This window comes from Musca autumnalis, unplaced genomic scaffold (assembly GCF_047663935.1).
Source record: "Musca autumnalis isolate F117 unplaced genomic scaffold, ASM4766393v1 scaffold_1, whole genome shotgun sequence".
Classification (NCBI taxonomy): domain Eukaryota; kingdom Metazoa; phylum Arthropoda; class Insecta; order Diptera; family Muscidae; genus Musca; species Musca autumnalis.
In genome coordinates, this window is record NW_027411644.1 from 57,481,677 (window position 1) to 57,509,583 (window position 27,907).

The following is a 27,907-nucleotide window of genomic DNA, read 5'->3' on the forward strand; positions in this document are numbered from 1 at the left end:
ACAAAACGTGGATTTTTTAAAAATATTTTTTCAACGACCATCACAAAACTTGGATTTTTTAAAAATATTTTTTCAACTACCATCACTAAACGTGGATTTTTTAAAAATATTTTTAACGACCATCACAAAACGTGGATTTTTTAAAAATATTTTTTCAACGACCATCACAAAACGTGGATTTTTTAAAAATATTTTTTCAACGACCATCACAAAACGTGGATTTTTTAAAAATATTTTTTCAACGACCATCACAAAACGTGGATTTTTTAAAAATATTTTTTCAACGACCATCACAAAACGTGGATTTTTTAAAAATATTTTTTCAACGACCATCACAAAACGTGGATTTTTTAAAAATATTTTTTCAACGACCATCACAAAACGTGGATTTTTTAAAAATATTTTTTCAACGACCATCACAAAACGTGGATTTTTTAAAAATATTTTTTCAACGACCATCACAAAACGTGGATTTTTTAAAAATATTTTTTCAACGACCATCACAAAACGTGGATTTTTTAAAAATATTTTTTCAACGACCATCACAAAACGTGGATTTTTTAAAAATATTTTTTCAACGACCATCACAAAACGTGGATTTTTTAAAAATATTTTTTCAACGACCATCACAAAACGTGGATTTTTTAAAAATATTTTTTCAACGACCATCACAAAACGTGGATTTTTAAAAAATATTTTTTCAACGATCATCACAAAACGTGGATTTTTTAAAAATATTTTTTCAACGACCATCACAAAACGTGGATTTTTTAAAAATATTTTTTCAACGACCATCACAAAACGTGGATTTTTTAAAAATATTTTTTCAATGACCATCACAAAACGTGGATTTTTTAAAAATATGTTTTCAATGACCATCACGAAACGTTGATTTTTTAAAAATATGTTTTCAATGACCATCACGAAACGTTGATTTTTTAAAAATATTTTTTCAACTACCATCACAAATCGTGGATTTTTAAAAAATATTTTTTCAATGACCATCACAAAACGTGGATTTTTTAAAAGTATTTTTTCAATGACCATCACAATACGTGGATTTTTTAAAAATATTTGTTCAACGACCATCACAAAACGTGGATTTTTTTTAAAAATACTTTTTAAAGGACTATTAATAAACGTGGATTTAAAAAAAACTATTAAGGACCATTACCAAAACGTGGATTTTTTAAAAATATTTTTTTAAGGACCATTACCAAAACGTGGATTTTTTAAAAATATTTTTTTAAGGACCATTACCAAAACGTGGATTTTTTAAAAATATTTTTTTAAGGACCATTACCAAAACGTGGATTTTTTAAAAATATTTTTAAGGACCATTACCAAAACGTGGATTTTTTAAAAATATTTTTTAAGGACCATTACCAAAACGTTGATTTTTTAAAAATATTTTTTTAAGGACCATTACCAAAACGTGGATTTTTTAAAAATATTTTTTTAAGGTCCATTACCAAAACGTGGATTTTTTAAAAATATTTTTTTTAAGGTCCATTACCAAAACGTGGATTTTTTAAAAATATTTTTTTAAGGACCATCACAAAGCGTGGATTTTTTAAAAACATTTTTTCAACGACCATCACAAAACGTAGATTTTTTAAAAATATTTTTTTAAGGACCATTACCAAAACGTGGATTTTTTAAAAATATTTTTTTAAGGACCATTACCAAAACGTGGATTTTTTCAAAATATTTTTTTAAGGACCATTACCAAAACGTGGATTTTTTAAAAATATTTTTTTAAGGACCATTACCAAAACGTGGATTTTTTAAAAATATTTTTTTAAGGACCATTACCAAAACGTGGATTTTTTAAAAATATTTTTTTAAAGACCATTACCAAAACGTGGATTTTTTAAAAAAATTTTTTAAGGACCTTTACCAAAACGTGGATTTTTTAAAAAATTTTTTTAAGGTCCATTACCAAAACGTGGATTTTTTAAAAATATTTTTTTTAAGGACCATTACCAAAACGTGGATTTTTTAAAAATATTTTTTTAAGGACCATTACCAAAATGTGGATTTTTTAAAAATATTTTTTCAATGACCATCACAAAGCGTGGATTTTTCAAAATTATTTTTTCAAAGACCATCACAAAACGTGGATATTTTAAAAATATTTTTTCAAAGACCATCACAAAACGTGGATTTTTTAAAAATATTTTTTCAAGGACCATCACAAAACGTGGATTTTTTAAAAATATTTTTTCAACGACCATTACCAAAACGTGGATTTTTTAAAAATATTTTTTCAACGACCATCACAAAACGTGGATTTTTTAAAAATATTTTTTCAAGGACCATCACAAAACGTGGATTTTTTAAAAATATTTTTTCAAGGACCATCACAAAACGTGGATTTTTTAAAAAATATTTTTGTCAACGATCATCACAAAACGTGGATTTATAAAAATATTTTTTCAATGACCATCACAAATCGTGGATTTTTTAAAAATATTTTTTCAACGATCATCAAAAAACGTGAATTTTTTAAAAATATTTTTTCAATGACCATCACAAAACTTGGATTTTTTAAAAATATTTGTTTCAACGACCATCACAAAACGTGAATTTTTTAAAAATATTTTTTCAACGACCCTCACAAAACGTGGATTTTTTAAAAATATTTTTTCATCAACCATCACAAAACGTGAATTTTTTAAAAATATTTTTTCAACGACCATCACAATACGTCGATTTTTTAAAAATATTTTTTTCAGGACCATTACCAAAACGTGGATTTTTTAAAAATATTTTTTTAAGGACCATCACAAAACGTGGGTTTTTAAAAATATTTTTTCAACGACCATTACAATACGTGGATTTTTTAAAAATATTTTTTCAACGTCCATCACAAAACATAGATTTTTTAAAAATATTTTTTCAACGATCATTACAAAACGTGGATTTTTTAAAAATATTTTTTCAACGACCATTACAAAACCTGGATCTTTTAAAAATATTTCTTCAACGACCATTACAAAACCTGGATTTTTTAAAAATATTTTTTCAACGACCATCACAAAACGTGGATTTTTTAAAAATATTTTTTCAATGACCATCACAAAACGTGGATTTTTTAAAAATATTTTTTCAATGACCATCAAAAAACGTGAATTTTTTAAAAATATTTTTTCAATGACCATCACAAAACTTGGATTTTTTAAAAATATTTGTTTCAACGACCATCACAAAACGTGAATTTTTTAAAAATATTTTTTCAACGACCCTCACAAAACGTGGATTTTTTAAAAATATTTTTTCAACAACCATCACAAAACGTGAATTTTTTAAAAATATTTTTTCAACGACCATCACAATACGTGGATTTTTTAAAAATATTTTTTCAATGACCATCACAAAACTTGGATTTTTTAAAAATATTTTTCAATGACCATCACAAAACGTGGATTTTTTTAAAAATATTTTTTCAACACCATCACAAAACGTGGATTTTTAAAAAATATTTTTTCAACGACCATCACAAAACGTGGATTTTTTAAAAATATTTTTTCAACGACCATCACAAAACGTGGATTTTTTAAAAATATTTTTTCAACGACCATCACAAAACGTGGATTTTTTAAAAATATTTTTTCAACGACCATCACAAAACGTGGATTTTTTAAAAATATTTTTTCAACGACCATCACAAAACGTGGATTTTTTAAAAATATTTTTTCAACGACCATCACAAAACGTGGATTTTTTAAAAATATTTTTTCAACGACCATCACAAAACGTGGATTTTTTAAAAATATTTTTTCAACGACCATCACAAAACGTGGATTTTGTTAAAAATATTTTTTCAACGACCATCACAAAACGTGGATTTTTTAAAAATATTTTTTCAACAACCATCACAAAACGTGGATTTTTTAAAAATATTTTTTCAATGACCATCACAAAACTTGGATGTTTTAAAAATATTTTTTCAATGACCATCACAAAACGTGGATTTTTTTAAAAATATTTTTTTAACGACCCTCACCAAAACGTGGATTTTTTAAAAATATTTTTTTAAGGACCATTACCAGAACGTGGATTTTTTAAAAATATTTTTTTAAGGACCATTACCAGAACGTGGATTTTTTAAAAATATTTTTTAAGGACCATTACCAAAACGTGGATTTTTTAAAAATATTTTTTTAAGGACCATTACCGAAACGTGGATTTTTTAAAAATATTTTTTTAAGGACCATTACCAGAACGTGGATTTTTTTACAAATATTTTTTAAGGACCATTACCAGAACGTGGATTTTTAAAAATATCTTTTTAAGGACCATTACCAGAACGTGGATTTTTTAAAATTTTTTTAAGGACCATTGCCAGAACGTGGATTTTTTAAAAATATCTTTTTAACGACCATCACAAAACGTGGATTTTTTAAAAATATTTTTTCAAGGACCATCACAAAACGTGGATTTTTTAAAAATATTTTTTCAATGACCATCACAAAATTTGGATGTTTTAAAAATATTTTTTTAAGGACCATTACCAAAACGTGGATTTTTTAAAAATATTTTTTTAAGGACCATTACCAAAACGTGGAGTTTTTAAAAATATTTTTTTAAGGACTATTACCAAAACGCGGATTTTTTAAAAATATTTTTTTGAGGACCATTACCAAAACGTGGATTTTTTAAAAATATTTTTTTAAGGACCATTACCAAAACGTGGATTTTTTAAAAATATTTTTTTAAGGACCATTACCAAAACGTGGATTTTTTAAAAATATTTTTTTAAGGACCATTACCAAAACGTGGATTTTTTAAAAATATTTTTTTAAGGACCATTACCAAAACGTGGATTTTTTAAAAATATTTTTTTAAGGACCATTACCAAAACGTGGATTTTTTAAAAATATTTTTTTAAGGACCATTACCAAAACGTGGATTTTTTAAAAATATTTTTTTAAGGACCATTACCAAAACGTGGATTTTTTAAAAATATTTTTTTAAGGACCATTACCAAAACGTGGATTTTTTAAAAATATTTTTTCAATTTTTTAAAAATATTTTTTCAATGACCATCACAAAACGTGGATTTTTTAAAAATATTTTTTCAATGACCATTTTTTTAAGGATCCTTACCAAACCGTGGATTTTTTAAAAATATTTTTTTAAGGACCATTACCAAAACGTGGATTTTTTAAAAATATTTTTTTAAGGACCATTACCAAAACGTGGATTTTTTAAAAATATTTTTTTAAGGACCATTACCAAAACGTGGATTTTTAAAAAATATTTTTTTAAGGACCATTACCAAAACGTGGATTTTTTAAAAATATTTTTTTAAGGACCATTACCAAAACGTGGATTTTTTAAAAATATTTTTTTAAGGACCATTACCAAAACGTGGATTTTTTAAAAATATTTTTTTAAGGACCATTACCAAAACGTGGATTTTTTAAAAATATTTTTTTAAGGACCATTACCAAAACGTGGATTTTTTAAAAATATTTTTTTAAGGACCATTACCAAAACGTGGATTTTTTAAAAATATTTTTTTAAGGACCATTACCAAAACGTGGATTTTTTAAAAATATTTTTTAAGGACCATTACCAAAACGTGGATTTTTTAAAAATATTTTTTAAGGACCATTACCAAAACGTGGATTTTTTAAAAATATTTTTTTAAGGACCATTACCAAAACGTGGATTTTTTAAAAATATTTTTTTAAGGACCATTACCAAAACGTGGATTTTTTAAAAATATTTTTTTAAGGACCATTACCAAAACGTGGATTTTTTAAAAATATTTTTTTAAGGACCATTACCAAAACGTGGATTTTTTAAAAATATTTTTTTAAGGACCATTACCAAAACGTGGATTTTTTAAAAATATTTTTTTAAGGACCATTACCAAAACGTGGATTTTTTAAAAATATTTTTTTAAGGACCATTACCAAAACGTGGATTTTTTAAAAATATTTTTTTAAGGACCATTACCAAAACGTGGATTTTTTAAAAATATTTTTTTAAGGACCATTACCAAAACGTGGATTTTTTAAAAATATTTTTTTAAGGACCATTACCAAAACGTGGATTTTTTAAAAATATTTTTTTAAGGACCATTACCAAAACGTGGATTTTTTAAAAATATTTTTTTAAGGACCATTACCAAAACGTGGATTTTTTAAAAATATTTTTTTAAGGACCATTACCAAAACGTGGATTTTTTAAAAATATTTTTTTAAGGACCATTACCAAAACGTGGATTTTTTAAAAATATTTTTTTAAGGACCATTACCAAAACGTGGATTTTTTAAAAATATTTTTTTAAGGACCATTACCAAAACGTGGATTTTTTAAAAATATTTTTTTAAGGACCATTACCAAAACGTGGATTTTTTAAAAATATTTTTTTAAGGACCATTACCAAAACGTGGATTTTTTAAAAATATTTTTTTAAGGACCATTACCAAAACTTGGATTTTTTAAAAATATTTTTTTAAGGACCATTACCAAAACGTGGATTTTTTAAAAATATTTTTTTAAGGACCATTACCAAAACGTGGATTTTTTAAAAATATTTTTTTAAGGACCATTACCAAAACGTGGATTTTTTAAAAATATTTTTTTAAGGACCATTACCAAAACGTGGATTTTTTAAAAATATTTTTTTAAGGACCATTACCAAAACGTGGATTTTTTAAAAATATTTTTTTAAGGACCATTACCAAAACGTGGATTTTTTAAAAATATTTTTTTAAGGACCATTACCAAAACGTGGATTTTTTAAAAATATTTTTTTAAGGACCATTACCAAAACGTGGATTTTTTAAAAATATTTTTTTAAGGACCATTACCAAAACGTGGATTTTTTAAAAATATTTTTTCAACGACCATCACAAAACGTGGATTTTTTAAAAAATATTTTTTCAACGACCATCACAAAACGTGGATTTTTTGAAAATATTTTTTCAACGACCATCAACAACGTGGATTTTTTAAAAAATATTTTTTCAACGACCATCACAAAACGTGGATTTTTTAAAAAATATTTTTTCAACGACCATCACAAAACGTGGATTTTTTAAAAAATATTTTTTCAACGACCATCACAAAACGTGGATTTTTTAAAAAATATTTTTTCAACGACCATCACAAAACGTGGATTTTTTAAAAAATATTTTTTCAACGACCATCACAAAACGTGGATTTTTTAAAAAATATTTTTTCAACGACCATCACAAAACGTGGATTTTTTAAAAAATATTTTTTCAACGACCATCACAAAACGTGGATTTTTTAAAAAATATTTTTTCAACGACCATCACAAAACGTGGATTTTTTAAAAATGTTTTTTTTTCAACGAGCACCACAAAAAGTGGATTTTTTAAAAATGTTTTTTCAATGACCATCACAAAACGTAGATTTTTTAAAAATATTTTTTTAAGGACCAGTACTAAACGTGGATTTTTTTTTAAAAAAATTTTTTTAAGGACCAGTACTAAACGTGGATTTTTTTTAAAAATATTTTTTTAAGGACCAGTACTAAACGTGGATTTTTTTTAAAAATATTTTTTAAGGTCCATTACTAAAGGCGGATTTTTTTTAAAAATATTTTTTAAGGTCCACTGCTAAAGGTGGATTTTTTTAAAAATATTTTTTAAGGTCCATTACTGAAGGTGGATGTGTTACATTAGCACAAAGGCTGAGGTAGGGTTTTTAGTTGTTCGACCTTCCCAACCTCCTTTCTTATATTTTATTTTTATATACTATTTCTTAATTTTTTTCTAATCTAAATCTGTTTTGTTTTCGATTTTCTTTTCATGTGTGTGCGTATGAAATGGTCCTGGGTGTATGGATGGTAACGTTGTTGCTGTTTTTTTTTGTTCCGAAAATCTCTTGAATAATGGCCATCATGACGCGTTTTCCCTGGCACACGTCTTTCCCCCACCCCACATCACCATCACCACACAATTTCCACAACAAATGAAATAAACAACAACGGAAAATATATTTTAATGATCATTACCAAACATCGTCAACATCATCATTTGTTTTATTTGATGTCTACACATTTGATTTGGAATGACTTGCTGCGGAAAAATGGGACATTTGTTTTTCCATTGCATGCATTTTTGTTGTTGTTGATGGTGGTGGCTGTGACGTGAATGCTGCATTTTGGCTAAATGATTATTATGATGATGTTGGTGCGAATGCTGCTGCCACTGATGATGGGGATTACTAAATAAAGCTAAAAATAGAGAAGACTATATTGCCAGCCGTACCGAAATAACAACACCACTAACAACAGAAGCCACGGCAGCAACAACAACAACAACACTTTTGACAGCCAAGAAATCCATCTCATTGCCGGCCACACCAAATCTATCCCAGCTAAGACGTCCCATACTTAATGGTGTTGTTGTTGGCTCCCAGTATAAGTTACTGCATGACGACAACGACGAGGATCAGCCGGGGCTGTTAAACAACAACCACATGCCTTTGACATATGACCAGCTAAGGGCGGCAGAACAACACCAACGGAATCAAGTAAATTACACATGTCGTTTTGGTGGCAACTCCTCGAGGTCTTTGTTGGCCAATGGTGGTGATCCTCACACATCCATGGTAGTGAATCACCCGGGGTATTTTGATAATGGCCACCGAGCAACATGTAAGCAGCAGGCGATCAACAAGAGCCACGGCAACATTGCTATGGTGTCTGCTGCAATAACGGCGGCGGTGCCTATGGCAATATCTCAAACAACTCAAACATCGCACAAGTTCGATCCAACCACCTCGACAATGAGAGGAAATTTCAAACAAAATTCTCAAAATCCACCACGACCAAGTGGAGGCAGTGGTGGATTTCTGCGCTGTGAGCATTGTTGTGAGCGTAAAAATGATGGCCAACAAGAAATGGCTCTAAAACACACCTCATCCTACTCGGCCATGTACCAGCCATCCGATACGGAAACAGTCTCTGAATTGTCGTCGTATCGTTTTGTAACGGATGAAGATTTGGAAATTGGAAATCACAAAAATTGTTCCCCAACACCGCCGCCGCCAGCCATTGACGATGCCAATCGAAGAATAAGGCAAACGAAATTGTCGCAATCGTTGACCGCGTCCTCCGCCTCCGCGCCCTCGAATTTTGTATATCCGTCGTCGTCGTCGCCGTCGTTGTCGCCGTGTGTGAAAAAGAATTATGACGATATTAGAGAAAATAACGATTTCTTGACGAACAAGCACGAACTCTATACTAATAATAATAACAACAATAATAATAATAATTACAACAATAAAAATCAAAATTATAGGGAAAACGGAAAACCCAAAACCTTGGAATGTGGATCTGAAAGAGATCATCACTATTCCGAAAATCCAGTGACAAATAATGTGGAAAGTGTAACGCGTCCATGTTGTTATGGCATTGATAAGTCCCAAAGTGATAAAGTGATTTATTATCAGGCCTACGCCGTCACCGAACCTGTGCAAATACCCCAAAGGGGGGTTACTACTGCTTCAGAGCCGAAAGAAGAAGAAGACTTACTTTCCTCTTCGTTGCCGCGAAACTATGGCAGTGATGTTGATGGCAGTTCATTTGCTCGCCAATTGTATTTGAGGCAAAGTTTGCGATCATTTCGCCATCAGGGACCGCCGCCGGTGCCACCCAAACCCCCAACCGAGGATAGTAGCAGTGATTGTCCCTCCTCCTACGACCCCCAGAGGTTCTATAAAAAATTGCAAAGATTTGAAAAACAAAATACGGTTATAAATCAAACGCTAAGTAGAGAAAATTTGCGAGCAAATTCAGAGCGCTCCATAACGCCGGAACGTTGTGAGCTATTGAACTGTTTTCCAAGTTATAGGAATCGTGGTAGCACCACTGCCTCCCAGCAAAAAGAAACGGAATATCAAATTCCCCAACCCCAGCAAGAGAGTTGTAACGAGAGCTCCCTAAATGGTTCATGTCTTGGCTATAATAACGAACACCACCCAGCATATTATAACGATAATCGCAACGACCACAACTACATAGCTTCCCCCAGTAGTCCTAAACGCACCCTGAGATATGATCATCATGGGCGTTTAAAATCCACCTTCATTTCGCAGCTGCCCATTACAACTGGTGGACATCGCCATTCTTTGGACAATGATAACTCAGGGCCCCAAAGAGCCTACAGTTATTCACCCATTAAATTAACTCCCACGTTAACGCGTAAATTTACCTATACCCCCAAACATACCATAACCGCACAGCTAACCGAAGTCAATGAAGATGAATATGAATTAAATGAAAAATTGCAAAAGAATCAAGAAAATAACACGATCTCAAGTTTAGTGAAATATGAAAATCAACAACAACGACAACAAAGTGAAGTTTTAAATCCCAAAAGTGAAAATCAAAACCAAAATAAATTCCAAGAAACACAAGAAAATCAATGTGAATCGAAAGCAAGACAAACAAAAAGTGCAATTGAAAGTGAAAAATCCAAACAATCACCCCACAAACCCTTACCCCTAAAACTAAACAACAATAACAACTCTACAAGTGCAACAACAACATCACCCCAATCTCCTCCCAACGGGAACCACAACAACACAGCTTCTTCACCCCAATCTCCTCCCAGCCATTTATTTGAAACCACCACTTCACCATCCCGACTCTTGCCACCCAAAAAATCGCATTCCTCACCTTTGGTTTTGCAACAACATCATCCGGAGGCCACACCCTCTAGCCCCGTATGGTTAAGTTCGGAAACCATAGCTTCACAAACCTCCTCATCACAACGTTGCCTAGATGAAACACAATCAAATTGCAGTGATCAAACAACAATATTTCATTTTGAACCGGACAACACCTCACCAGCATCATCGTTACTCTACGGTAGTACATCCGGTCAACAGCAGCAAGTGAATGGTAGTGGTGGTCATTTTCTAAAGGGTACTCTGTTAGTTAGACGTTTACCAGCTATCCAATCCTTTGGCTATATTCCAACGCACTCATCTTCATTGGGCAGTGCCAATGTGCGAGAGTACATTGAAAAAGAGGTAAGTTTTAGAAAAGATAAGGTATTGTGAAAGTTAGGTGAATTTAAATGTCCCTCAATCTTAATGAAGAGAATGTTTACAATGAAATTAAAAACAATTGGAAGTCCTTAAAAGCTCTGATTATGTTTAAAATCTTGTCTTATAGTCAATAAGTCAATTGCATCTCCCATAAATCACAAGATGCGTGCTGTAGCTTTATTTTAAATCAATTTTAAATAAATAGTTTACAAAATAATTTGCGTGTTCAGCATAACGAAAATCGTTTGGAAATTCATATGTTGGAGGTAGGAATGTGATATTTTGTGGTGCTTTTTCCGTCAACGATACACTTTACTTGGCTTGGACTGCCATTAGAATAAATTCGGAGAGGTACGTTGAGATGTTATAAATATATTCAATGGACCACGAAGAAAATATAATTGGCCCATATTCCGAGATTTATAGGACAATTTCTGCTTTTAGTTAAAAAATTTAGATTCTAGAAGACAGACACTAGGTTGACTTGATAGAAAAAGGCTTCAAAAATACTACACCTCAACAAATATGTCGTAAATGGAAGTTATCAAAATCGACCATTGTCTAGCCACTCATATCATACGATCGTAGCATAATGGTTGGATATGTGACTTCACAAATATTTTTGTTTTCCTAAAATCACCTGTTTTCTTGTTTGCCTTTGAATAATACTTGGTGGCAAAGAAATATTTGACATTAGGCAAATATTTGCCCAATGTGACGGTACCTATAGATTGGGCCGGCCTTTTTTATTTTGTATATCAACCACCATGGAATATTTTGAACTAAAACTGAACAATTAGTTGTCTTTCTATTACAAAAGTATCTATCTCCACAATTTGAAGTGAAGATTTATTCTGACCAATGCACTGTGGTTTAGCTTGTATGGGAGAGAGCGACAAAAATATTTCTAATCAAGGTATCGATCTGAAAATTTTACAGTAAACTCGTAGTGACTAGAAGATTATTTTCCCCAAAAATAATCAGGACTGGTCCACTTTTAAGTATAGACCCCTCATAACGGTACTTCCAGTTTTTTTATTAATTTCAAGATTTTGTCTATATTTTCAAAGTGAATTCGCTGTAATTTGACATTTTGTGTTCTTTGGTGGTATTAAACATCTTGCGTAGGTCCATGGTCGATAGAGGTTCATGTTTTGGTATATCCCCCATATAGACGTACCTCCCGTTTTTTATAATTTCACGATTTTGGCCATAATTTCCAACTGAATGTGCTGCTATTTTACATTTCTAGTTTATAATTTGTATCAAACATTCTTGCCAAAATTCATCAATATATGTCCACATTTTGGTATAGTCCTATATCATGTTAACTCCTGATATTTGGCATATTTAAGTATTTGGTCTAAATTTGTTTACAAAAACGTTGTAAAAATCATGACATTTTATGAATTTTATTCTTGACAAGGATTAACTGGTAAAAGTATCAACAATGTGAGGCACAAAATATTCTTACTAGGAGGGTTAACATATGGACCAAGGGTGTACCAGATTATATTAGATGTAAACAATGTCCTATAGGTCTCAAACAGGAAATATCTGGAAACTAAGATATTTTATTAGACTTTTAGTTCGCGAGGATGGGTTGGCATCTATTACAATAAATACTAGCTACAGGATATATCGATTAGGAGAGTTCCCAGATCAACTAAAAATGTAACAGGATATATAAACGGTAAACAAGACCACACAGGTGGTCATGCTTGTCAACTTAACCATTCTACGTTATTTAGATCTCTGTGTGGAGCTTAAATTTACGGCAGGACTCCCGCGTTTTTACTTTCAACGGCAGATAATTCTTGAAGTGACATGTATGTTTCAAAAATAATGGTGTCTTTTATAGCGATAGTGTATACGATCTTACAACTTAGAGAACTCATATCCCGCAATATCCACCTGAAGGTTTGCTATAATTTCTTCGAATACCGTGCGTCCCATGCTGGCATTGACAACGTTTTTTGAACACCATATTTCAGAACATACAAATGTGAAAACACAAATTCATAAATTAATCCTAAAAACAAAAAAAATCGAAAAAAATGCAAAACACCAACACCGATTGCTTGAAAACACCAAAAAATCCCTACTAAACATTCACAAAACTCCGAGTATACTCAGTATAATGAAAACTGAATACCGCTCGGCAACTTTCGGCAGACGAGATAATTTTTTTCTAATTCTGGACACTTCCACGAACATTTAAGTAAAAATAACGTGAGGATCCGCGAGGATCCAAGGTACTAAAAGTCTATTTCTTTTCACAATACTAAATAAAAAACACTCAAAAAAATACATTTCAAAAGAGATAAATTTTACTACAAGATAAAGATACAACTTTATGATGTTATCAATTAAAAACAATAACAATACCATTAACTTTAACTTCCATTTCTTACTGTAGTAATTTTACACATCACTTTTTTGTGATATCACTTGAAACTTGTCACTACGTTAATGGAAATTTTAATGTCTAAATTTCTTCAAATGGAAATGCTCACTTCTGTGGCTCTGCTTTAGCAAGTACCGTTAGAAGTTGTAAAACGAAAGCCGGAATACTAAAATTTAATGTGTCTACGATAGATTTGAATAGTTACAATCATAATTTGTAGACATCGATTTTGGTATTTTTGTCGGGGGCTGGGACCACAGTGCAATGTACTAGTAACTACAAATGCCAAACTATATGCAATTATGGCAGAAAACTTCACAATACCTTATATAGAAAATAAAAAAATCCTCTTGAGATCTTCTATAGACAACAGAAGACTTCTTGAGGTATTCTATAGATAACAGAAGGCCTTCAGAAGATCTCTTTCTTATATTTCAACAGAAGACCTCTTGAGATATTCCATAGACAACAGAATATCTCTTGAGAGTATCAATAGACACCAGAAGACCTATTGAAGTTTTTTGTAGACAACAGATCCTCTTAAAGTCGCCTATCGACAACAGAAAAACCCTTCAGGTATTTTATAGCAAACAGAAGACCTCTCGATGTCCTCTATACACAACAGAATACTTCTCGACGTATTCTATAGAAAACAACAGAATATCTCTTGATATCTTCTTGAGACAATAGAAGACCTTTTGATGTATTCTATAGACAACATATGGGCTTTTTATACCATCAGCATTTATGCTAAACTTTCATACGGGAAAAATGTGCCTCATCGAAATAATGGTTTTAGACCCCAAGTATGTTTGGACGAAATGTGTTTCACACAATTTGGAGTCGATTTAGCAATGTCCGTCTGTCTGGCTGGCTGGAGAGCACGATAACTCTCGAATGGATCAAGCGATTCGGTCCAAAATTAGGCTTTCGTAATATTTTCCCCAAACTTAGTTTAAGTTCGAAGATGGGCTATATCGGTCCACTCCTTCCGGTACCTCCCCCACCAAAGTTCGAAAATGTTCGAAAATTTTGTGTGTACGATAACTCTTGGATGAAATAACCATACTTTGCACATCGTGAAGTTCCTATCAGACTTAGATAAGGTTCCTATATGGACTCAATCGGTCCACTCCTTCGATTACCTCCCACATAAAATTTCGGAAAAGTTCAGTTTAGGATCAGCTCTCGAATCGCTTCGGTTTTTGTTGTAGCATCTTGTATTCACCGCCCCCCACGGTACAAGTTTTATCTGGGGCAAGTCCATACTTCCTGAGAAAATAGCCTGAAAGTACAAAAAAACCCCTATAACACCGTGTGTAGTGGTTGGAGCGCAAGATAACTCTCGAACGGATCTGCCGATTTGGTCCAAAATATTTTGTCATATTTTGTCCAAACTTAGCATAAGTTCGAAGATAAGCCATATCGGTACACTCCTTCAGGTACCTCCCCCACAAAAGTTCAAAAATGTTCGGAAAAATTGTGCGCACGATAAGTCTTGAAGGGAGTGACCGATGTGATCCATACATTACACATCCTAATACATCTGCCATATGTATATCAGGTATGAATATGGACTATATTTGTCCACTCATTCGGGTACGTCCCACACAAAATTTTGGATGAATTCATTTTAAGACCTGCTCTCGAATCGCTTCGATTTTTGATGTAACAACTTGTATTCGCTGCCTCAATTACGACGGTAAATGCTTTTACAGCGGCAAGTCCATACTTCTTGAGAAAACAGCCCAAAAGTTGTCCAAACTTAGTTTCAGTTCGAAGATTGGCAACAACTTCCTGTACCTTCCTCCAATATCTAAAAAATGTCACTAAAATGGTATGCACGATATCCATTGAAAGGGGCAACCACATTTATCCAAACGTTGGATCTCCTAATATTTTGTCCAAATTTAGTTTAACTTCTAAAATGACCGATATCGATCTTCTCTTTATGTTACCTCCGCCACAAAAGTTCAAAAATTTTTTCGATATGTCCGTAGATGAACATTTTAATTCACATATGCTAAGTTTATATCTCTGTCGGCAAAGCCGACTGATACTTTTTTAATTGTTTTTTTTTTTGTCTTTGTGGCCCTTGTTACGCCGCACTATGGGCCCAATGACAGGTTTTTGAGGCAACAAGTCACTGGAAGCTGCTGGACCTTTCAAATTTCGTACTGATGTTTATAGTGAGCATCAAAATATATCTGCAAAATTTGGAAGGAATCGGTTCAGATATAGATATAGCTTTCGTATATATGTTTCAACCGATTTTATATTTAAGCCGCACTAAGGTAACAATTTGCATCCGATGACTTTAAAATTTGCTATGGTACACCCTGATCAATTAAGAATCACGTCTAAAAATACCTCGACTCCGACTCCGAATCAAGACGAGTTTTTTTTCACGACTCCGGCTCCGACTCCGGGTCGACTCCGAGTGTAAAATCCTATACCACTAAAAATGAATAAAATTTGCACAAATTGTTAACTTTTCCTATATTTTGGCCTATATAGGCTAATGTGTTAGTGTTTCCTTACATATTCATTAGAAAGGACATTCGTTCGAATACATTCGAACATATCAATATTGTTTCTGCCGAATCTTACATTGAAAAAAAGCAAAGTTGGAACGTTTTTTTCGGTTTTCCTTTTTTGCACGAGTATATTTTGGACAAAAATTTTGCTAGGAAAATTTTATGTAGGGTCGGTCCACTGGGACAAGAAATCGATATTGCCATGTTTTCACTTCTTTATCACTTTACCCGATCCTTTCTCATGAAAACTATGATTATATATTTCATTGAATTTCGTATGTGATTGTGTAGAAAACTCGGATACACATGAACTATATATGTTCCTGGCGAACAGACCCGGTTATTTGAATGTCTACATCTAAAGCCCTCATCGAGTATATAGAAAGAAAGTTTCCTCGCTGAAAATATGTCATCTAAAAATGATGAAACAATGTCTCCAAACTGAGATATAAATCTATTTTCTCAATGATGGATGGGGTCAATGAAAAAATTCATTATGTCATAACTCAGAAATTTCAGCTATGGGATCCTTTGGGGTTCTCAATTGGGGCTTTCATTCCGAAAAGGAATTTTTCCACCCCTAGATCTTGAATTCCATTTTGTGCCACAGGGTATTCAGTAAGATTTCCCATAGAGACCACACTGTCTTTAATAGAAGACAAGGATGACTCCTCATAAAAAACTGGATGAGAATACCAATAGACCTTGGTGAGAAGAGGAGTAAGACTTCTGACGAAAGAGGTTACAGGTCCAATCTTAATTCGATTGTCATAGAGCTTTACTTTTGTTTGCAAAAATGTAAAGAATCAATTGGATCAACAAAAGAGGGATGAATAGACTACACTTCAGAGGATATTAAATACCCTGTGAATCGTCCGTTAACTTAGTATAATATACCGTTTGCATATATGTTTTCTTATACCTTTATTTTAAAATAAATAATGATTTAAAAAATGTTCTTGTTCCAAATTCAATGTTATATTTTTTATAACGTGGACAAAATTTTGCCCGGAGTCGGAGTCGAGTTATTTTTTTCGATTCCGACTCCGACTACAGCAAAATTGCTCCACTCCGACTCGTAGACTCCGACTCCGAAACCCTGGTCGTAACTACTTACAAAACTACTTACAAAGCCATTATTTTAACAATGGCATGTCGCGATGAATAACCAGATATTATATAACCACTAGAATAACTAGTTAATAAAAATAATCTGAAAAAAACGTAAGTTTTATTTTAAGAACAGTTGAGGAAGTATTTGTTTTCAAGTTCGGCACACTTCATTATTTTATTTTGCTCTCTGCTGGATTTGATCATGCGAACTTCTGATTTGTAGCCAAACACACTACACACGGTGCCATGCGTGCGGACATTAAGGGTTGTTTAGACGCCTACATGTGCACCACCAACTGTTCTTTGTTTTGCTAACAAAGAAAACTATCCGATCCGAAGTTTTGCTGGGATATATTTGTTGACATATGTTTGACATGTTTTTGATTTTAATCTATTTACTTAAACCTACATATATATTATAAATTGACCTTTAAAAGGTATTCAGCCCATAAAAGATATTTGGAAGACAGTCTGCCATAGAAGACCTTCTGCCTACAGAAAACATTTAAATGTTCTCCTGCCCGTATAAGACATTTAAAAAGTGTTATATCCATGGAAGATCTTCACAAGATAGTCTGTCATTTGATGACCTTTAGTAGATCTTCGTCTCACAGAAGACATTTAAAATGTATTCTGCCTATAGAAGACTTCTATAAAGCTCTGCGAAGACTTTTGCTCTTTTTCGGATACCTGCATTTGGAGGAGGGGGTTTCTGGGATACCTCCTGTATCTGTACAAATATGTATGTAGTTTTGGTGATGATCTGATGAAGTTGGAAAATTTTAATTTTGTCGTATTCTAGGTCATCCCTATCTGTTTCCATTTCTGATAGAGTCGTATATTAACAGCGAAATCTGAGTTGATCTAGCCAAAGCTATTTATCTGAATGGGGCCTGTAGACCACACATGTGTGTAAGTTTTAGGAAAGTTAGGATGGGACTTAAGGTTTGATCAAAATAAAGTTTGATTAAAATCCAAAATCTTTATGAAAAAAGAAAAATCAAATGTCGTTCGTTGGTAATGGCATCAGTTGAGAACGGATGAATCAATTTGGACAGTTCTTTTTGTGAAATGTTCGCCATAACCAGACTTAGGTTTTAATGCAAAGAAAATTTGACCACGCCCACTATTCTTAAATTTTAAATTTTTATCTTTTCTACAAAAACTACTGAACCGATTTTTCTGAAAATGTCAGGGAATGTACAGGGATGGCCCCCGGTGAAAATAGGCTAAAAATTTTGTTAAATTTCGGAGGAGGCGGTGTACTTCCCCTATACCCCATTTTTTAAAAATGCTATATTTTCAATAATTACGAATGTATCGGTGTGGAAATTAATTTACGAGACAATTGTAGTTGTGTCTCCAACATAACCTACTTTTTTAGGACCAAAAGACTTGACCACGCCCACTTTTTAAAATTGTTCATCTACAAAACTACTGAACCGATTTTGCTGAAATTTTCAGGGAATGTACAGGGATGGCCACCGGTGAAAATAGTATGCATATATTCTTGAATTTCGAGGGGGGCTGGGTACTTACTTCCCTTTGCCATATTTAAAAAACGACATATTTTTATGAATAAAAGTCAAGTGCAGTCATTACCCAGCCTAGGTTTTTATGAAAAAGATTTTACCACCCCCACTCAAATATGCAGCAAAAGCTCAATGTTTGCCGTTGTTATGTATATTTTATGAATATCGGAGTAAGTGGGATACCTTCGCCACGCCTATCTTTTAAACGCTATATGTATAAGCGAATCTTATGATTATATCGGTTTCAGCATAAATTTTGGCAGACAATGGAGTTGTGTGTACCGTAGGTACATATTTGAAGGCAAAATACCGGACCACGCCCACTTTTTAAATATGTTATATCTTGAAACTGATAACCACGTCCACTGTTTTCAATACATTATTTTTCCAAAACTACTGAACCTAATTTCATGCAATTTTCAGAAAATGTCCAAATGCTATATATTTGTAGACGAATTTCGGGGGCCTATTGTTTTATAATGGCTATATTTGCTAAACGTCGGCTTGTAAATTAATTTTCGAGACAACTGTGGTAGAGCCCCCGATCAAGAAAAACGATATAGTTAGAAATTTCCTTAAATGGTGAGGTTCAACGGTCCATCTGCCATGCAAAACTAAAACATATAAGTGTCAATAAGCGGGAGAATTCGACTTTACCATTCTTTTAACTTTTATAATTAGATCGAGAGAAGTCTCCCTTGTCCCTATGGGATGTTGTGGAACAATTATATATAATTAGATCGCTTTAGGATAAAAACAGAGGACATGGACGATAATAAATCCTAAACAGCATCAATGGGCGAAAAAATCCGACAAAGTCCGGAAGATAAAAGAAAGGTGACACACAAAATCTGTTGATACATTTAAAATCCTCCTCGGTTTGACAATGGACCGAAGAATTGAAATAGGAAATACATTATAATCTCGAAATTCCTATATAAGGACTCTACTCGCTATAAATTCCAATGAAAACTAACCGATTAATTCCAACCCTTTAAAAGATTTAAATATTTCTAGGTAAAATATCCTTGGAATATATTACATGCCCCCAAGGGACTTTCTCACTAATGAACTAATTCCTTTAGAGGAAAGGACCACTCGACATCGATTTTTGTGGGAACCAGGCTACCCAACCCTAGGTTTTAAATACAATTGCCATCATAGCCAGTCATCAATGGTTGAACGATAGGAAAATTATTTTGCAGTTTCAGATAGTTAATTCCATATTGGGTATATAACTGAATTGATAGTGGATATCTAGTAAGTCGAGATTTGGACTGAAAACTTTGAAAAACTTAAATTTTCTTATTTCCACACGTCAATGAAATAAATTACAATCTAATGCTCAAGATAGGAAAAAATATTGATGCCCGGATTATCGAGGTAAGAAAATATATGTGATGTCCGGATTACGGATAATGTAAAAAATTCTAGTGTCGGGATTACCGCGTTGTCCCGATTATCGTATACTGTACCTATTTGTGAATTGTGAAGCATAAAGTCCATAAAAAGTTGTCATTGAAACTCATTACGATGGTCCAGCAACGCGGACCGGGGTCTGCTAGTTATTAAATAAGTATATTACTGTCCAACATGAAACAAATTTGGGTTGGCTTTTACGAAGTCCGGTGATGTGCTTTTAAAAGTTTATTGGCGATGGTTCTCCTTAGACCTCTACTATTTGTCTTTTGTTTGAATTTCTTGGCTTTTGAACTTCTGCATGGATATTCCTCTTTTTGTACTCCCCATAAAGAATATTCAATATTTTTTCTCATTTCAATATGCAAAACTTCCACACTGATTGATATCTTCAATAAAAATAATTATGTCCGATTTTTATTATGAAAAGAAAAAAAAGATGAAATAAAAACGAAAGACAAATGACTCATGCATCATGTATTCCTCATCTCAGCATGACACTTGAAATGCAACGAGCCTTACATGCTGGCACTTCTCCTTCAGAATAACCTCCGGACGGTTTATTCATCTTGTGTCCCAAACAGTGGCCAGATTCTTGCTGAGATGTTGTCGTGGTGTTGTTCTTAGAACTCGGAAAATTCATGGCATTGCCTTTGTTGCTCCCCTTTCACCTCCCCATTCATTTCGGTTTTTATTTAATGTCTTGATGTAGTTGTTGTTGCTTTTGGTGTTATTTTTAATTGAAAATTAATTTAATAACACCGGCGCTGTCTTAAATCCAAAAATCGAAAAAAAAAAACAAAAATTGGCTAAGAAATTATTGACTTTCATGTTGTCAGAAAAACGATTTTTTTTTGTTCATCTTCTCTTCCACGCGGATGTGTGGAGAAATCGACAGATAAACAACCAACATCCATTCATGTCGCTCTCCCATGTGGAAAACTGTGTGTTTCATGGGGTATTCGGGTATGTTGAATGTCCGCAATATATGTATATACTACATTTATACATATGTACCCGGTTGTTCAGCAACAAATTTCAATTTTTATTGATTTCGGAAAATTTACGGCCATTTTTTGTGTTTCTTTCTTGTTCACAGCCATTACTCGAATCAATACATTTGCGCTCGACTGTGGAAATTTATTTGCTTTATTTGTTTTTCGTAGTTTTTTTTTGGTTGGATGGATGGGGGTGTTGGTTGTTGCTGTAGTTGTATGCAAAAATATTGGACATCGTTGACCTAGTATACCGACAAATTTTATATGGAAAGTTTTATACCCCCCACGAAGATTAAATTACAAATTTAAGCCACGTCGAAGGAATATTGAGACCACAACCTTCAAAATACCGAAAATCGGGAGGCACCGTTCTATGGGTGCTAAATGGAGGCGTGGACCTGTACCGACAAATTTCTGGGGAAAAGATTTATACCACCAAGGAATTTTAAATACTAAATTTTAGCCACTTCGAAAATCGGGAGGTACCGTTCTATGGGGGCTATATGAAGGCATAGACCTATACCGGCAAATTTCTGGGGGAAAGTTTTATATCCCCAAGGAAGATTATGTACCAAATTTAAGTCATTTCGGTGTGATAATGATGCTAAACCCTGAAATACCGGAAATCGGGAGGTACCGTCCTATGGGAGCTATATGAAGGCGTGAACCTATACCGACAAATTTTATATGGAAAGTTTTATACCCCCAACGTATACTTAATTCAAAGTTTCATCCCTTTCGGTGGGTTTTTGTGGCCACAACCTTCAAGAGGCCGAAAATCGGGAGGTACTGTCCTATGGGCGCTAAATGAAGGCGTGGACCTGGACTTAGAATTTTACCCTGATCAAGAATAAATTTTAAAGTTTTTCTTCAGTCAAATGGCATTCTTCCTTGTACAGAAGGGTCTATAGTAGCATCCTTTCTTTCTGAGAGGGCCTATAGTAGCATCCTTTCTTTCTGAGAGGGTCTACAGTAGCATCCTTTCTATCTGAAAGGGTCTATAAAAGCACCCTTTCTATCTGAAAGGGTCTATAAAAGCACCCTTTCTTCCTGAAAGGGTCTATAAAAGCACCCTTTCTTCACGAAAGGGCCTGTAGAAGCACCCTTTCTTTCCGGAAGGGTCTATAGAAGCATCCTTTCTTTCCGAAAGGGTCTATAGAAGCATCCCTTCTTTCCGAAAGGGTCTATAGAAGCACCCTTTCTTTCCGAAAGGGTCTATAGTAACATCCATTCTTTCTGAAAGGGTCTATAGAAGCACCCTTTCTTTCCGAAAGGGTCATAAGAAACACCCTTTCTTTCCGAAAGGGTCTATAGAAGCACCCCTTCTTTCCGAAAGGGTCTATAGAAGCACCTTTTCTTTCCGAAAGGGTCCATAGAAGCATCCTTTCTTTCTGAGAGGGTCTATAGTAGCATCCTTTCTTTCTGAAGGGGTCTATAAAAGCTTCTTCTTCCTGAAAGGGTCTATAAAAGTACCCTTTCTTCCCGAAAGGGTCTATAGAAGCACCCTTTCTTCCCGAAAGGGTCTATAGAAACACCCTTTCTTTCCGGAAGGGTCTATAGAAGCATCCTTTCTTTCCGAAAGGGTCTTTAGAAGCACCCTTTCTTTCCGGAAGGGTCTACAGAAACACCCTTTCTTTCCGAAAGGGTCTATAGAAGCACCCTTTCTTTCCGAAAGGGTCTATAGAGGCACCCTTTCTTTCCGAAAGGGTCTAAAGTATCATCCTTTCTTTCTGAAAGGGTCTATAGAAGCACCCTTTCTTTCCGGAAGGGTCTACAGAATCAACCTTTCTTTCCAGAAGGGTCTACAGAATCAACCTTTCTTTCCGGAAGGGTCTACAGAATCAACCTTTCTTTCCGAAAGGGTCTACAGAATCAACCTTTCTTTCCGAAAGGGTCTATAGAAACACCCTTTCCTTCTGGAAGGGTTTATAGAAGCACCCTTTCTTTCTGGAATGGTTTATAGAAGCACCCTTTCTTTCTGAAATTGTCTATAAAAGCACCCTTTCTTTCCGGAAGGGGTCTACAGAATAAACCTTTCTTTCCGAAAGGGTCTACAGAATCAACCTTTCTTTCCGAAAGGGTCTATAGAAGCACCCTTTCTTTCCGAAAGAGTTTATGGAAGCACCCTTTCTTTTAGAAATGGTCTATAAAAGCACCCTTTCGTTTAGAAAGGGTCTATAGAAGCACCCTTTCGTTTAGAAAGGGTCTATAGAAGCACCCTTTCTTTTAGAAAGGGTCTATAGAAGCACCCTTTCTTTTAGAAAGGGTCTATAGAAGCACCCTTTCTTTCCGAAAGGGTTTATGGAAGCACCCTTTCTTTTAGAAAGGGTCTATAGAAGCACCCTTTCTTTCCGAAAGGGTTTATGGAAGCACCCTTTCTTTTAGAAAGGGTCTATAGAAGCACCCTTTCTTTCCGAAAGGGTCTATAGAAGCACCCTTTCTTTCCGAAACGGTCTATAGAAGCACCCTTTCTTTCCGAAAGGGTCTATAGAAGCAACCTTTCTTTCCGAAAGGGTCTATAGAAGCACCCTTTCTTTCCGAAACGGTCTATAGAAGCACCCTTTCTTTCCGAAAGGGTCTATAGAAGCACCCTTTCTTTCCGAAAGGGTCTATAGAAGCACCCTTTCTTTCCAAAAGGGTTTATGGAAGCACCCTTCCTTTCCAAAAGGGTTTATGGAAGCACCCTTTCTTTTGGAAAGGGTCTATAAAAGCACCCCTTCTTTCCGAAAGGGTCTATAGAAGCACCCCTTCTTTACGAAAGGGTTTATGGAAGCACCCCTTCTTTCCGAAAGGGTTTATGGAAGCACCCGTTCTTTCCGAAAGGGTTTATGGCGCCACCCTTTCTTTTCGAAAGGGTTTATGGCGCCACCCTTTCTTTTCGAAAGGGTCTGTAGAAGCACCCTTTCTTTCCGAAACGGTTTATAGAAGCTCCCTTTATTTCTGAAATGGTGTATAGTAGCCCCCTTTCTTTCCGAAAGGGTCTATAGAAGCACCCTTTCTTTTCGAAAGGGTCTACAGAAGCACCATTTCTTTCCGAAAGGGTCTATAGAAGCAGCTGTTCTTTCCGAAAGGGTTTATGGAAGCACCCTTTCTTTTCATAAGGGTCTATAGAAGCACCCGTTCTTTCCGAAAGGGTTTAAGGAAGCACCTTTTCTTTCCGTAAGGGTCTATAGAAGCACCCTTTCTCTCCGAAAGGGTCTATAGAAGCACCCGTTCATTCCGAAAGGTTTTATGGAAGCACCCCTTCTTTTCGAAACGGTCTATAGAAGCACCCGTTCTTTCCGAAAGCGCCCTTTCTTTCCTAAAGGGTTTATTGGAACACCCTTTCTTTCTTTCAGAAAGGTTCTATAGAAGCACACTTTCTTTTAGAAAGCGTCCATCGAAGCACTCTTTCTTTCCGAAAGGGTTTATTGGAACACCCTTTCTTTCCGAAAGGGTTTATTGGAACACCCTTTCTTTCCGAAAGGGTTTATTGGAACACCCTTTCTTTCCTAAAGGGTTTATAGAACCACCTTTTCTTTCCGAAAGGGTCTATAGAAGCATCCTTTCTTTCCGAAAGGGTCTATAGATGCACCCTTTCTTTCCGGAAGGGTCTACAGAAGCACCTTTTCTTTTCGAAAGGGTCTATAGAAGCACCCTTTCTTTCCGGAAGGGTCTACAAAACACCCTTTCTTTCCCAAAGGGTCTATAGAAGCACCCTTTTTTCAGAAAGAATCATCCTTCCTTTCAGAAAGGGCCTATCGAAGAACCCGTTCATTAAAAAAGGTCTGTCGAAGCATCCTTTCTTTCAGAAAGGGTTTATAGAAGCCCGCTTTCTGTCAGAAAGGGTCTATAAAGGTCCATTTTCTTTAATAAAGGGTCTATACCAGCCCACTTTCTTTAAGAAAGGGTCTATACAAGCCCACTTACTTTCAGAAAGGGGGTATAGAAGCCCGATTTCTTTCAGATAGGGTCAATAGAGGACATCTTATTTCAGAAAGGGTCTATAGAAGCACCTTTTACTTCTGAAAGGGTCTATAGGTCAACATTTTATTTCTGAAAGGGTCTATAGGTCAACCTTCTATTTTTGAAAGGGTCTATAGAAGCACCTTTTATTTCTGAAAGTGTTAATAGAAGCACCTTTTATTTCTGAAAGGGTCCATAGAAGAACCTTTTATTTCTGAAAGGGTCTATAGAAGCACCTTTTGTTTCTGAAAAGGTTCTATAGATACACCTTTTATTTCTGAAGAGTCTATAGATGACCGCTTTCGTTCAGAAGGGGTCAATAGAAGCACCCTTTCTATCAGAAGGGGTCTCTAGAAGTACCGTTTCTTTCAGAAAGGGTCCATAGAAGCACACTTTCTTTCCGAAAGGGTCTACAGTAGCAACCTTTCTCACCGAAGTGGTCTATTGAAGCACCCGTTCTTTCCGAAAGAGCCTATAGAAGCAGTCTTTCTTTCTAAAATGTCCTATAAAAGCACCCTTTCTTTCCGAAAGAGCCTATAGAAGCACCATTTCATCCAGAGAGGGTATATAGGTTGCTTTTCCTTTCCCTTTCTTTCCGAAAGGGTCTATAGAAACACCCTTTCTTTCGGAAAGCCTTATAGAGGTCTTATTTTTCAAACAAAATTTCTTCGCGACCCACTTCATTAAAATTTCAAATGGCCAACATCTCTTCTATATGTGTACGTATTTAAATGTCTGTTGTGAGTGTGTATGCGTTCAAAATACATTAAATTCAATATTTCGAAAGAATATATTTTATTTGCTTTTGTTAGCTTGGCTGGTTCGCTGGCTGGTTGGTTGGTTGGCTGACTTTGCTAGTCACACAAATATTTATATTCATTCCATTGTTTATTATTGTTATTGTTTTAAATTTAGTTTTTATAAACTACTTGAACTCAATTTATGTGCAAAGATAGGAAAATGCAATTATCCCAACACAGACAGACATTCACACACATACATACGAATGTATTGCGTACATTGTTCATACATTTATTAGCCATATATTTTGTTTTATGGTCTTGCCTTGTTTCCCTTGAAACAAAGTATTTGCCGTTATGACCTATTTTTGCGGGGAAGATTTCGAATTAAATTTTCAAAGAATATTTTCAGCAAATTCTGAATTGTAATGGAAAAGTTTGGGAGGAAGGGATTTTACAGGCCAACTAATTGCAGCGAGAAGACCAGTTATGATAGTAAAAAATTTACAAGAAATGGAAGAGAAATCTCTTGTGGTCTTCTTTTGTTGCCCTTCCTTGTAAATATCTTCTAAGTATGACTCTTCTCCATGATAGCCACGTTGAAAAACTGTGCAGATCACCCTTCCCATCAGCAGAATTTCGTTCCTATAAAATTTCTTAAATATTTGCAAATATTGTTAATGGCTTTCAGCAACAACAACAAAAAACTAAATAAATATTTATTTAAAATTTTAAAATATTTCGAGATGATTTATTTCATTGTATTGGCCTCATATGTTTTTTTGTTGTTTATAAGAAAATGCGTGAAAAAGCTCGAAAGGGAAGTGCCAAATTTCCGGCTGTTAATTAAACAATTGAACTCAAGAAGCCCCCGAAAAAAGTGTTAACAACAAATAGACGTTATACAAAATGTGTATATAACACATACACACATACTACATTTGTGAATGGATCATGGTTCCATACCCACTGTTTTATGGCAAATTTCAATTGAAATTTGCCTTTTTCAATTATCGGGTGTAGAGATATTGGAAAATTTTTTTGGCCATAAAACGACGAGGCGACTGGGCCTTCCCATCCTCCATCCATTACGAGTACTATAGCTGGAATTATCAAAATTTGCAAACAAATTTCCATGTAAACAACAGCGAAAATTGTGGTGGCATGGCAATAAAAAGGCTTTTACGTGAAACGGAAACCACTTGACTGGACGTGATGGTGGTGGATTGTTGGACTAGTCTGGTTCCAGCCGAAATAACAAAAGAAAGAAAAAAAAAATGAAATTATATTCACAGCTATTCTCTGTAGTGCGATTTGATTGATGGCATCAGCATTGCGAATTTATTTATGTTGTGTTTGCTTTACTTTTGCTGTTGTTGTTCTTCGTTTTTGTTATTTTTTCTAAAGAATTTATAGTGAAAATTGCTTTGTTATGAATGAACTAGAAACACAGTTTTCGCTTCTTCTTCATTTCCATCGGCATTTCACAGAAAAAAACTAAACAACACACACCTTTCTTTTTTCATTGATTGACTCAATGAAAAGTTGTGAACATTTATTGATTTTTGATTGCTGCCAATAAACAACTTTATTGGTGAATGAAACAAAAAACGGAAGTCTTTGTCGATTAGATAAAAAAGGTGTTAGGAATTTGATAATTATTTATGATAACACCGAAATGGCAGTGATGAAAGGATTATTGAATTAATGATCCATGAAATTGACATGCAATGAATTTGGAATAATTATTGAAATCTTCATAATTGAAAATATGTGTTGAGAGAGTGATTTTAGGTTAGACGCCATTAAGACGTATGGGTTTGAAAGTGTTAAAAGTTTGAAGAGAAATTTTTAATTTATTTACCATTTATACCCTACACCACAATGTGGAAAGGTATTGTTTTATATTATAAGTTTGTTTTTCTGAAAATCCATGAATTTTTGCGTGGAGGTCGGGTTCGGACCAGAGTAGACCCCTATAGTTATTGGTGATGATCGCAAAATATTTAGTGGGTGAAATGGGCCAAAAACAAAAAGTTTACCCAATTTTGTAGAGGCTCTGTAGGTGTTTATTTAAGATATATTTTCGCAAAATTGTGTAGAATTTTCTTAAAAATATTTTTTTAAGATTTTGTGAATTTAAAAAAAAAATTATTTGCAAAATTTGTTC

General features: G+C 33.9%; 1 protein-coding gene across 1 annotated transcript in view; it reads left to right on the plus strand.

The window, feature by feature from the left end:
* Window positions 1-27,907, plus strand: part of LOC141398150 (rho guanine nucleotide exchange factor 17) — a 443,900-nt gene that overhangs the window by 272,136 nt on the left and 143,857 nt on the right. The window contains exon 6 of the mRNA XM_073975385.1: window positions 8,225-11,028. Coding sequence (XP_073831486.1) covers window positions 8,225-11,028 — 2,804 coding nt within the window. The remainder of the gene's footprint in view (window positions 1-8,224; window positions 11,029-27,907) is intronic.